Below are 13,462 nucleotides of genomic sequence, written 5' to 3' on the forward strand. Positions count from 1 at the left end.
TTTGGGCAAGTCATGTCACTTCCCCCGACTCCACCCCCCGCCCCCCCCCCACAGTGGGTTTCAGAAAAATGAGCACTGAGGCCTGTCTCCTCTGGACTCCACATGCCTCTCGGCTGTGTCCCGCCCGGCCCGGAACCCAGCAAGGGCTTTATAACCTTCCAACCTCCCAGCCTCCCAGCCACCCCGACACCAACTCTTGTGTTTGTTTGGGTCCCACCCGGCGGTGCTCAGGGATGACTCCTGGCTCTGCTCTCAGGAATCACTCCTGGTGGTGCTGGGGGGACCCTATGGGATGCCGGGACTCGAACCCATGTCAACTGCGTGCAAGGCAAACGCCCTTCCCGCTGTGCTATCACTCCTGCCCCTGGCCTGAGGGTTTGTGTGTGTGTGTGTGTGTGTGTTGTGTGTCTTTTGGCCACACCGGGCGATGCTCAGGGCTGACTCCCGGCTCTGCACTCAGGAATCACTCCTAGCGGTGCTTGGGGGACCCTAGGGGATGCTGGGGATCGAACCCGGGTCAGCTGTGTGCAAGGCAAACGCCCTCCCCACTGGTCTATGGCTCCCCTACAAAAACCCTTCTCTCTCTCTCTCTCTCTCTCTCTCTCTCCCCCTTCCTTCCCTTCCTTCCTCCCGCCCTTCCTTCCCTCCTCCCTCCCTCCCTCCCTCCCTCCCTCCCTCCCTCCCTCCCTCCCTTCCTTCCTTCCTTCCTTCCTTCCTTCCTTCCTTCCTTCCTTCCTCATACCCCACGATGCTCAGTGGTTCCTCCTGGCTCTGCACTCAGGAACCACTTCTGATCCTGGTGGTGCTCGGGGGACCCTATGGGATGCTGGGGATCGAACCCGGGTTGGCTGCGTGCCAGCTAGACACCTTCCCTGCTGGACTATTTACCCAACTCCTGATAAGTCATGAGCTTCTACCCAATAGGACAAGATTAAGATTCTAGAATGTGGGGCTGGAGCGATAGCACAGCGGGGAGGGCACTTGCCTTGCATGTGGGTTCGATCCCCAGCATCCCATAGGGTCCCCCGAGCACCGCCAGGAGCGATTCCTGAGTGCAGAGCCGGGAGTCAGCCCAGAGCATCGCTGGGTGGGACCCAAAAAGCCAAAAAAAAAAAAAAAGCATCCATAGAATGAGTGCTAATTAGGAGATATGATTAATATTATAGCTTACCAAATTAAAATGATGAACTCTCTAGAATTTCCACAGGACTGCTTTGCCATCTCTTAGATGTAATTGTTTAAATCGAGGGGCTGGAGCCATAGCCCAGCGGGGAGGGCGTTTGCCTGGCACGTGGCCGACCCGGGTTCAATCTCCGGCATCCCCTAGGGCCCCCCGAGCACTGCCAGGAGTGATCCCTGAGTGCAGAGCCGGGAGTCAGCCCTGAGCACCTCCCCCAAACCCCCCTCCCCCATCCCGCCAAGAAAAGAATATTCCAGAATAATCCAGACCTAACCCAGACCTCTGGGCACAGTCTCTGGGAAGAACTGAAAGAAGGAAGGAAAAACGGTGTGAAGGGCGGAAATACCCCCCCCCCCCCCACACACACACACACTCTGGGGGCTCCAGACTTCAGCAGAACAGGGAGGGATTATCACACGGGCCACACAAAGCCGCGTTTCAGCCCAGCCACAGCCCCTGCACTGTGGATTGTTCTGGAGTCTGAATAGACCATTCAGCCCCTCCCATGCAGCCAGGCGGGTGGGTGGGGTCTGCGGGGAGACGGGGGGGGGGGGGGGGGGGGGGGGGCAACGGGCGGCCGGCTTCGAGGCTGCTTCCCCCCTGCCCTCACCACCTCCGTCTCCCCCAGCCTGGGGAGCATGTCCAAGGCCAGGAATCCTGGGTGGGGGGAGGTCAGACCCTCCTGCTCCCAGCAGCAAAAACGAAATAGGAAGGTGGGGGGGGGAGGGGGGAGGAAAGGAAGAAGGGAGGGAGGAGGAGGGAAGGAGAGAAAGAAGGAAGACAGGAAAAAAGAATTAAAAAGAATAAACGGAAAAACCCAAGTTCTGGTGGTTCTCCTGCAAGCAGAAAGTGCCTGGGAGGTCCCAGTGGACTGTGGCAGAGGAGCACTGCACGTGGAGCACTCCCCATGGAGCACTGTGGGGCATTTCCTGGGGCAGCACTATCTGGGGAGCACTTCCTGCAGAGCATTGTATGTGGGGCATTTCCTGGGGCAGCACTATCTAGGGAGCACTTCCTGGGGAACACTGGAGCACTCCCTGGGAGCACTCCCTGAGGAGCACTGGAACACTTCCTGGAAAGCACTGTTATGCGGGTCCTTTCCTGGGGCAGCACTATCTAGGGAGCACTTTCTGAGGAGCAGTCTGGGGAGCACTTCGAGGGGAGCACTCCCTGGGAAGCACTATCTGAGGAGCACTGGAGACTTCCTGGGGAGCACTGTATGCGGCGCATTTCCTGGGGCAGCACAGCCTCATCAAGTGTTTGGAGGCCTTGGAAGCTGCAATCGGGCAGAGAGACCCTCACAATCACCTGTCCTGCTGCTGCCCGGCGACCGCAGACTGTCCACAGTTATCTGGGCACGAGGTGGTGCGGGGAGGGTGTGTGTGTGGGGGGGGGGCTCCGTGCAGGAGAGCCCACTGGAGAAGTTTCTAGAACCATCCTTCTCCATGTCACTGTGTGCTGTGCATATGTATGATCTGCACACGTTGATTCTAGATGCAGGTACATGTTGTGTGTCTGTCTTTGGAGGCCATACCCGGCGATGCTCAGGGTTGTCTCCTGGCTCTGTGCTCACGGATCACTCCTGGCGGTGCTCGGGGGAATCAAACCCAGGTTGGCGTGCGCCAGGCGAGCATCTTCCCTGCTGTGCTGTCTCCCCGCCCTGTCTTTCCTTGTCAAAGGTCACTGCATGTCGGGCTTGCAGCAGAAACGCTGGCGCGAGATCAGCTGGAACTGTACCTTCCCTGAAGGCGGCGCCTGGATCCCGGCTGTCCCGCGCTCAGGGGGCCTGAGTCGCTATCCCTGAGGTCCTGGCAGAGACGCAGTTCCTTCACCGGCCTGGAAATCTTGCTCAACGCGGCTAAAAATAGCTCTGGGAAGGGCCACGCGCTCGGGAAGAGGCGGGAAGGGGCCCCTGGGCCCTCCGGGCTGGGGTGGGGGCTGGGCTGGGGAGGCGCAGGCTTCCAGCAGGTTCTCGGGCTCCCAGACATCCAAGCCGCCTCCCACAGGAGCTGCAGGAGCAGCGGTGAGGAGAGGGAGAGGGGCGGGGCGGGGACGACACAGGGAGACTCGGTGCCTCCAGCTCTATCAGGAAGCACTCAGTTCCGGTTAATGGGTGGGAGGGGGCAGCTCCTGAGCAGTGTCCATCCATCCGTCTGTCCACTCTCCATCTGTCCGTCTATCCATCTGCTAGTCCACTGTCTGTCCGTTCTCTCCATCCATCTGCTCGTTCACTGTCCGTCTGTCCACTGTCTGTCCATCCATCTGCTCATCCATTGTCTGTTCATCTGTCCATCCATTTGCTTGTCCACTGTCCGTCTGTCCATCTGCTCATTCAGTGCCCGTCCATCTGTCCATCCATCTGCTCGTCCACTGTCCGTCTGTCCATTCATCCATTTGCTCATCCACTGTCCGCCTGTCCATCCATCTGCTCGTCCATCGTCCGTCTGTCCACTGTCTGTCCATCCATCTGCTCATCCATTGTCCGTCTGTTCATCTGTCCGTCCACCCATCTGCTCGTCCATTGTCCATCTGTCCGTCCACCCATCTCCCTGTCCACTGTCCACCTGCCTGTCCATCCATTTTCCCGTCCATCTGCCCTTTTGTCCGCCTGCCCCGAGCCCCACCCAGCCCCACTTCAAGGACCATCCAAGCCGTCCCAGAACCATCCGGAACATGCTGGGTCTCCAGACTCACGGCTGCCGTGGCCCTGCCCACAGGCCCCCGGCCAGGCCTGTCCTCGTGGGGGCCAGGAGAGCAAGTAGTGGGGACCCGCCTGCAGGGTAGGGGGCGGCGGCCTCTCCCCACGGCCCCATGGCCTCTAGACCTGAGGACACTGTCCCCAGAGGGGCGGGCAGTTCTGTGAGCAGGGCCCCAGGCCCAGGTGACCACAGAGGCGCTGAGCACGGCAGGTGCTACAGAGTCACCCAGGGGGAGTTCCGGAAGGTTCTGGAAGGCTTCACACGCTGGGCACGCGGGAGGCCTGGTCTGAGCTTCCTTCCAGCCGGGCGCCTCCTGGGAGAGGCAGCAACCCAGGGCGGCTCACCAGGGGCCCAGGGTGGGCAGTTGGGGCCTCGGAGAGGCCAATACGGGGGACCAGTGTGGATGCAATAAACACGCAGGGTCAGGCTCGGTCCCGGGAGAATGTGGACACAGGAGCTGGAGCGACAGCCCAGCAGGGAGGGCGTTTGCCTGGCACGCGGCCAACCCCGGTTCGATCCACAGCGTCCCCTAGGGTCCCCCCCAGCACCGCCAGGAGTGATCCCTGAGTGCTGAGCCGGGAGTCAGCCCTGAGCATCGCCGGGGGGGGGGGGACCCAAAAAGGTCAAAATAATAATAATAATAATATAATAATAAGAGTCACGGGACTAGACACATAGTCTAGCAGGAAGGGCGTTTGCCTTGCACACAGACGACCCGGGTTCGATCCCCTGGCTTCCCTTAGGGTCCCCCGAGCACCACCAGGAGTGATTCCTGAGTGCAGAGCCCGGAGTCAGCCCTGAGCATCTCTGGGTGGGACCCAAAAAAAGGGGAAAAAAAACCCCAAAACCTGGGGCTGGAGCAATAGCACAGTGGGGAGGGCATTTGCCTGGCATGCAGCCGACCCGGGTTCGATCCTGGCATCCCATAGGTGAGACCCAAAAAAACAAACCCAAAACCTCAGCTGGTCTTTTACCTTGTCACTGCATGGGGCACTTCCCTCCCCCCCACCCAAAAAAAAAATAACCAAGAGAATCCTTGACAAAGCTATCAGAAATAGAACCAGTGGTTTGCGTAAACCTGTGACATTTTGATAGGATACGGAAAAATAAGAGTTGGAGTGATAGCAGAGCGGGCAGGGCATTTGCCTTGCACGTAGCCGACCCGGGTTCGATTCCCCCATTCCTCTCGGAGAGCCCGGCAAGCTCCCGAGAGGATCCCACCCGCACGGCAGAGCCTGCAAGCTCCCCATGGCATCTTCTGATGCCAAACACAGTCACAACAAGTCTCACCATGGAGACGTGCCTGGTGCCCGCTCGAGCAAATCGATGGACAACGGGAGGACAGTGCGACAGTGCATGGAAAAATAAAACTCAATTTTTTTCTGCAATTTTCCCCTACATCTAGCATTCCTGGCACTTTCTCCTAAGACACTGGTGGTGGTGGTAGTGGGTCCCCAAATGTCATCCTCCCCCGGCCCCCAAATAGTGGGTGAGGTCAGGGGGCCAGGGACGGACAGGCCACCCCAGGGTCTGAATGTCTCGGAAGGAGAAGATGAAAATGGAAGAAACACAGAATTAATTTGGCAGCAACAGAGCGGGCAGCCGTGAGGGGAGGAGCCCCCCAAAGTCTGCCGAGTGCCAGCGTCCGGCCCCTTGCACCCCACCCCTGGCCCTAGTATCAGCGTCCAGCAGGAACTGGAGGAACAGGAGAAGACCAAGCTACATAAAAACAGTAAAATGTTTATTTTCTTAGAAAAAAAGTCGGGGAGTGATTGCAATCACACTTCATCCGGGCACAGCCGGCGAGCGGGGGCACAGACGCCCCCGACTCCCACCACGGCCGACGCCGGCCGGGCTGTGGCCGTCAACCCCACCCCCAAAACTCAGCATCACGCCCCCCCTGAAGGAAATGAGGGCCGGTTTGCCCCAGTGGGGGGGGGGGGCGGGGGTGTTGGGAGAAGTCGAGGATTCGAACACAGAGCTCAGCCCGGCCTCACTCACTCCGAAACAGGCCGCAGAACCTCGACAAAAATGCACAAGTCTCTTTCCCAGGGGGGGGTGGCCCCAGAACGCTGGCCGCCGTCCCCAGACGCGGAGGGGGTGGGCGGGAAGAGACCCAAAAAAGTTCCAGAACGGTCCATGTGGCGGGAGCACTCACTCGCCCCTCTGGCGGGCGCGAGAGGGAGCACGGTGATCGAAGGGGGCGCGGGCGACAGGACCATCGTCTTTCGGCGTGGAGGGACACGGTCGTCGGACCAGACACTAGTCCTTGGCAGGAGACGGTTTCCACGGGGGTGTGACCTATTTACACAGCAGTCGCTCCAGGGTTGGGGGCCGCATGGACGTTATGTCACGTCTTCTTCTTCCGAACAGTAATCGCGACCCTGCGGGGGGTGGGGGAGGAAGAAACATCCGGAGAACCGCCCAGCAGGGGTCCCTGAGTCTCCGCACAAGACCCACTTTGCGGGATTAGGGGGAAGGCAAGACTCTGCAAAGTCTTTGCTCCAGTCCACGGCGGATGAGGCTGGGTTAAATATCAGCAAGTCCGGGTGGCACGCGGCCAACCCGGGTTCGATCCCGGGCATCCCCTAGGGTCCTCCAAGCACCGCCAGGAGTGATCCCTGAGCGCAGAGCCGGGAGTCAGCCCTGAGCATCGCCAGGTGTGGCCCGAAACCAAAACAAAAACCAAGAAACACCAACTGAACAAACAATAATATTCAAGAAGTAGTTTCCTGGGGCTGGACCAATAGCACAGCAGGTAGGGCGTTTGCCTTGCACACGGCCAACCCAGGTTCAATTCCCAGCATCCCATATGGTCCCCTGAGCACCGCCAGGGGTAACTCCTGAGTGCAGAGCCAGGAGGAAGCCCTGTGCATTGCCGGGTGTGACCCAAAAGGCAAAAAAAAAAAAAAAGAAAAAGAAAAAAAGTGGTTTCCTGGGGGCCAAACCGATGGATAGTAGGGAAGGTGCTTGTTTTGCTCACGGCCAACCCGGGTTCAATCCCTGGCATCCCCTAGGATCCCCTGAGCACCGCCACGAATGATTCCTGAGTGCAGAGCCGGGAGTCAGCCCTGAGCATCGCCAGGTGAGACCCAAACCACCACCACCCCCCACACACCAAAAAAAAAAAAAATTTAAAAAACGATCTCAGTTGTCAAAAACCTGGGTGTGGCAGTGATGCCGTGAAATGTGGCAGATGTAAATGAAGTTTGCCCTAGCTAGAGTGGGGCTGGGTCGGGGGGGTCCCGGGGCTCAGAAGTCTGGGAGGGTCCAGAAACAACAGATGGATGGAAATGGGGAGGTAAAACCGGCCCGTTAGCTCTCAGCGAACCCGGAGTCACGGAGGCCCGCCGTGTCCCTCCCAGCTCTCGGCTCTGCAGACGGGAATCTCCAGGTGCGGGGAGAGGCGGCCAGAATCTCCCTCTCGGGCCCTTCTTGGCTTCGACGCGTGCCCTCTCCCGGGCGGGCGGGTCGCACCGAGCGCCAAGTGTCAGGGGCCCCCCTGGGTCTGGGACGGGCGCCAGGAGGCTGTTGAGTCTCACGCCTCATCTCCAGGGGACGAGCAGGAAGTGGGGAGCCCCCAGCCCCTCTTGCGGAAGCAACCACCCCCCTGCCAAGAGCAATGGGGGGCTTTGTGGGGAGGGTCCGGGCGGCACCCCTGCGACAATAGGGTCCTTGTGTTGGGCACTGGGCAGCCCTTGGCGGCCCCAACCCCAGGCCCCAAGGCAGACAAGGAAGGGCTGTCTGGGAACTGAGCGGTCATTCAGGGGCACCGGCCCCCCGCGCACACGCTGGCTGGGTCTCCTGGGCTCACTCTGCTCTTTCCTCTTTTATTATTTTTCTTTTTTGGTTTTTTTTTTGGGGGGGGGAGGGGGCCACACCCGGTGACACTCAGGGCTGACTCCCAGCTCTGCAATCAGGACTCACTCCTGGCGGTGCTCGGGGGACCCTAGGGGATACCGGGGATCGAACCCGGGTCGGCCGCATGCCAGACCACCGCCCTCCCTGCTGTACTATCGCTCTGGTCTCAAATCCAGAAGAATTAAACCTGAGGAAACTGTTTCAAGGCTGAGTGGAACTATTCTGAATTTCGGACCTTTGCTCTTCCGAAGAAGTTCCCATTTCTTTTTGTCTTTCAGTTTCTTTATTCTTGGGGGGGGGGGAGGGTCAGACCTGGTGGTGCCCAAGCCCAGGAGAAGCCTTAGGGCTTAGGCCAGAGTTGTCCCTGGGGCTCGTCCCCTGGCCCCCAGCGCACGCTGAAGACCCCCTGGCACACGAGCCCGATAAATCCTCCTCACTGCCGGATTTATTTAGCGTCTCATTCTGCTGACTGAACCCCCAAGACCCAGTTCCGTGCGGACAATGAATGTCACATGTGCCGGGCCTGCAAACCCCAGGTGCTGATGCCCAAAACTCCGTGCCTCAGTTTCCCACCTCTGTATAAAGCAGCCGATTCTGACCCACAGATCTGAGGGAGGCATTTTAGCGACAGGCCACGAAACCTGCAGCCATTTAGCAAGCAGGAGGGATGCTGCCCACCTCCCGTGAGGGGTGGGCTGGGCCTCGGGGAGTGGAGGGGGGGGATGCAGGTCTCACGGTCTCCCCCAGACTTCGCACACCGCCATCCCCACCCCAAGTAGCACCTGTGATTCGAGGACCTCCACAGTCTCTGCCCCGGGCATCCTCCCCGTTCCCCACCCTGGCCACGTTCTTTGTCTCAGCAGGGAGACGGAATTTCCGTGGACCTCTGCCACCCTCACAAACGGCCCCCGCACATGGGAGTCAAACCCTGAGCCTCACCTTCTCGATCTTCTCGTCCAGCATTCGGAAAAACTCCTGTTGGCTCTCTGAGATGTGCATACTGCAAGACAAGACAGGGTCAGAGCCGCGGTGCTCGGGGGACCCTAGGGGATGCCGGGGATCGAACCCGGGTCGGCCACGTGCCAGGCCAACGCCCTCCCCGCTGTGCTTTCACTCCGGCACCAACATCTTAACTCTTGCGCTATTTCTTCTCCTTCCTTCCTTCCTTCCTTCCTTCCTTCCTTCCTTCCTTCCTCCCTCCCTCCCTCCCTCCCTCCCTCATTCCCTCCCTTCTCCTCCTCCTTTTCTTCCTTCCTTCCCTCCCTCCCTCCCTCCCTCCTTCCTAACTCCCTCCCTCCCTCCCTCCTTTCCTATTCTTGGGTTCCACCCGGCAATGCCCAGGGCTGACTCCTGGCTCTGCACTCAGGAATCACTCCTGGCGGTGCTTGGGGGACCCTATGGGATGCCGGGGATCGAACCCAGGTCGGCCGCGTGCAAGGCCAACGCCCTCCCCGCTGGGCTGTGTCTCTAGCCCTTCTTCTCTCTGATCTGAATCAGCAGCTCTATACCTTGTGGGGTCGGTCGTGGGTCCCACCTGTCCCCAATGACCGCAGCGGGCGGTCACTCAAGGGGCTGAGGGAACGCACCCCGCACCCGAGCGCGACGCTTAACAACGCGGCGAGGAGACGAGAAGGGACTTACTTTGCTCGAGGCTGGTGCACCAGGCCCGGGATCTCCCTGTTTGTTTTCAGTCTGATGTTGGAACCGGCGCTTTTCTCCTGCAACACACGGCCACACGGAGGGGGTCACTGGGGTCGTGGTGAGGGTCTGGGCTTGCCTCACCGGCAGGGACGGGAACAGCGGGCAGCCGGGACCCTCTGGGGTGGCCTCGGCACAGGGCACAGACCCCCGACGTCGAGGGAGATGCCACGGCCTGTTGTCACGGAGACCGTGGCGGGCCAGGGCCGATTAGCAAATCCTGGACATGTGAAATTGAAGTGGGTTTAAGGGAACCAGCAAGAGAATCGAAGAACCGCAGGGTTCTGACGCCAGGAAGTCCTGGCTTATCTTGGGAATTATTTTACTTATGTGATGAATTTGGAATTTTGGGGAGGGACTCGCCTAGCAGTGCTCAGGGGTACTCCTAGACCAGTGCTCAGGGATCTCTCCACCCCACCCCCGGTTCTCTCGGCAAACCAGGGAAGGCTTCTCGTCTTAGGTCAAGTTTTTGTTTGCTTGTTTTTAGTTTGGGGCCACACTCAGTGATGCTCAGGGCTTACTTCTGGCTCTGCACTCAGGGGTCACTCCTGATCGTGCTGGTTACAGGGGTCTCATAACTGGTGCTGGGGGCTCGAACCTGGGTTGGCCATGTGCAAGGCCAAGTGCCTTCCTGCCGTCCAATCTCTCCGGCCCCTTTAACTGTCCCACCTCAGGGAACGTCCGAGCCAGTGGGCGTTCGTCAGAATGGATATTCGCGGATGGAAACCAGCCTGGGGCCCTCATGGACCATCTCAAGGAGCTGGGCTGTGCATGAGCGGCCTGGGAGAAGGTTCTGGATGCCTGTACAGGTGAGAGCCAGGCCGAGCCCGAGTCTGGTTGGATGGAACCTCCCCGCCTCCACGGGGACCACTAAGCAGTCAGGAACGTGCTGGGTTCTTGGAAGCCGGTTTTGGGGTCCGACCTGGCGATGCTCGGGGCTGACTCCTGGCTCTGCACTCAGGAGTCACTCCTGGTGGTGCTCGAGGGACCCTATGGGATGCCGGGATCGAACCCGGGTCGGCCGCATGCCAGGCAAGCACCCTCCCCGCTGTGCTATCACTCCGGCTCCAGAGAACTGGACCCCGGAGCACCCACTACGTCCACTCCGACAACCAACCGTGGTTGCAGCTGGGCCACTGGCCCTGGGCACAGACACCCCATTGCTCAAGAAGGCGGAGTCCAGGCACCTGGGCGGCCCAGAGCCGGTGTCCAGCCGGCCACCCCAGAGCCGTGGACAGACGAGGTCGCCGCCGTGAGCTCACTGTGCAGGCAGACCAGGAAGGCAGGGGGAGGCCAGTGGTCAGGACCCTCCTTCCTGGGGACCCCACAGCCTGGAGCCGCGGCCCTGGAACCACTTCCAGAACAGACGGGTCCACCACTGCTCCGGTCCCTTCCACACCCCTCCAGCGGCTTCCGGAACCTCCCTTAGCAATGCTCTGCCTCTGGGCCTGACAACGTCCTTCGATGGCAAACAGAGATGGTTTATGGACTCCCCCAGGCTGGCTGGAACCCAGGCAACGAGACGCAGAGAGGAGGTGAAAGTGGAAGTCGGGATCCCTTCCACCCAAGGAAATTCTCTCCTGGTTAGGACAGTCTCAACTCCAGGAGAAGGTGCGGGAGAAAGGGCCTGGCCCAGAGGAAGACTCTGGGTTTCCTCGTGGGAGAGTCAGAAAGGATTTGTGCCCTGGGGGGGCGGAGGGTCCTACAACAGGTCCCCTGCAGCTGGATCAGTGAGCTAGGGGCGCAGTCATGTCTAATAAACATCTGTTCTGGCTGGAGCGATAGCACAGTGCGAAGGGGCCTGGTATGTGACCCGTGTTCGATCCCCGGCATCCCCTAGGGTCCCCCGAGCACCGCCAGGGGTGATTCCTGAGTGCAGAGCCAGGAGGAACCCTGAGCATCGCTGGGTGTGGCCCAAAGAGCAAATAAATAAATTAATTAAATTAAATGAAAATAGACGCATCTGGGGCCAGAGCGATAGCACAGCAGGGAAGACATTGGTCTGGCACGCGGCCGACCCGGGTTCGATTCCCGGCATCCCCGAGGGTCCCCGGAGCACCGCCAGGAGCGATTCCTGAGTGCAGAGCCGGGAGTCAGCCCTGAGCATCGCCGGGTGGGACCCAAAAAGCAAAAAAAACAAAACCACAAATCCACAAACATCTGTTCGATGTCAGCCACTCGCCCCGTCCACTGGGGCCTGAAGCGCAGATGGACCTCGCAAAGCGGCTTCATTACGCGTCCAGTTCCCCATCACTCTGGCAGAAACATCCATCAGCATCCCACCTGCCACCTGCCCAAGCCCGGGACTCAATCGAAAGCTAAATGACATGCAGGTGCTCCCCCGGAGGGAGGGGCCGTTTAAGTGAGCGGAACCAAAACTCTCGCCGGCAGGAAACGGGACCCTCAGCTCTCAGGGTCCGCAGGGAAGCGGGACGCCAAGAAAACGCTCCTGAATAAATCCCATGTTCCGGAAACGCCAGGTGGCGACAGAGCTGAGGGATTCATGAGCGTGTGCACTGGGTCTCAAAATAGAAGACGTCGGGGTTGGAGCGATAGCACAGCGGATAGAGTGTTTGCCTTGCATGAGGCCAACCCGGGTTCGATCCCCGGCATCCCCCGGGGTCCCCCGAGCACCGCCAGGAGTGATCCCTGAGTGCAGAGCCGGGAGTCAGTCCTGAGCATCGCCGGGTGGGACCCAACAAGCAATCGATCAATCAATAGTGATGAACTGGGGGCCTGGGCAATACCACAACAGATAGGACATTGGCCTTGCATGCGGCTGACCCGGGTTCGATCCCTGGCATCCCCCAGGGTTCCCCGAGCCCCACCAGAAGTGATTCCTGAGCTCAGAGCCAGGAGTCAGCCCTGAGCATCGCCGGGTGTGGTCCCTGCCTCAAAATAAAAGGCAGTGGGTGGCAGGACAGAGAAACTCGGAAACACTGGCTGATGGCCAACGCATAGTACTGACCCATGCCGGGAACCCAGTGGGTTCAGGGGGTCCCTGCCAGAGAGTAACAGTTGCCCCTGTAATAGATGGCACTGAAAGAACAAGTTACTTTTTTTTTTTGCTTTTTGGGTCCCACCCGGCGATGCTCAGGGCTGACTCCTGGCTCTGCACTCAGGGATCACTCCTGGTGGGGCTCGGGGGACCCTAAGGGATGCCGGGGATCAAACCCGGGTCGGCCACATGCCAGGCTAACGCCCTTCCCGCTGTGCTACTGCTTGTGTTTTTTATTTATTTGTTATTTTATTTATTTAACGCCCTACCTGCTGACCTACTGCCCAGGTCCCTGGTTCATCACTCTTTATTGATTGATTGATTGCTTGATTGCTTTTTGGGTCCCACCTGGCGATGCTCAGGGTAGACTCCCGCTCTGCACTCAGGAATCACTCCTGGTGGTGCTCGGGGAACCCTAGGGGATGCCAGGGATTGAACCTGGGTCCGCCGCGTGCCAGGCTAAAGCCCTTCCCGCTGGGCTATCGCTCCGGCCCCAGAACCAGTCACCCTTCCAATGTTTAGATTATCCTGTCCTGCAAGTTCCGAACCTCTAGCCATGAGCCTGGCTGTCAAATAGATTTCAGGGGGGGACAATTCCAACCAGAAGGTTCCAGCAGCCTCGCTTCGAGGGGCTGCCACCCCGCACACCCTCTGGAGAGGGGTGGGCCAGGCTGCAGCAGCTCATTGCTCCGAGAGACAGAACCAGGCTCAGTGGGGGGCGGGAGGGGACGTGGCAGGAAGGCGGCGAGTGTGTGACGCTTGGTCCCGCAATGACAGTGACTCAGTGTGACGGAAAATAGCCCCTGCCTCCAGGACGACGCTGCTGCTCTCGTCTCTGCCGGCTAAACTTAGCCCTGGGGGCCTGGGCCCCGCAGGGACGCTTCACCCCGCTCGTAGCAGGGCCGGAACTGGCCACCAACCTCCAGGCCCAGGTCACCGTCCAGCCAGTGTCCAGCCGGCCGTGGCCACTGCAGACCTGACTCTGTCCTGCCACTTCCAAAGCCAGTTCGAGGCCCCTTCCTGCTC

General features: G+C 59.8%; 1 protein-coding gene across 1 annotated transcript in view; it reads right to left on the minus strand.

Annotated features, from left to right (window-relative positions):
• Window positions 1-6,105: 6,105 nt before the first annotated feature.
• The window catches only part of CUNH1orf21 (chromosome unknown C1orf21 homolog), a 71,569-nt gene continuing 64,212 nt past the window's right edge, over window positions 6,106-13,462 (minus strand). The window contains exons 4-6 of the mRNA XM_056109597.1: window positions 9,382-9,458; window positions 8,680-8,740; window positions 6,106-6,263 (exon numbers count right to left, since the gene is read on the minus strand). Of these exons, the coding sequence (XP_055965572.1) occupies window positions 6,225-6,263; window positions 8,680-8,740; window positions 9,382-9,458 (177 nt within the window). The 3' untranslated portion in view covers window positions 6,106-6,224. The remainder of the gene's footprint in view (window positions 6,264-8,679; window positions 8,741-9,381; window positions 9,459-13,462) is intronic.

The sequence above is a fragment of the Sorex fumeus genome, unplaced genomic scaffold (assembly GCF_029834395.1).
Source record: "Sorex fumeus unplaced genomic scaffold, SorFum_2.1 ptg000317l, whole genome shotgun sequence".
NCBI lineage: Eukaryota > Metazoa > Chordata > Mammalia > Eulipotyphla > Soricidae > Sorex > Sorex fumeus.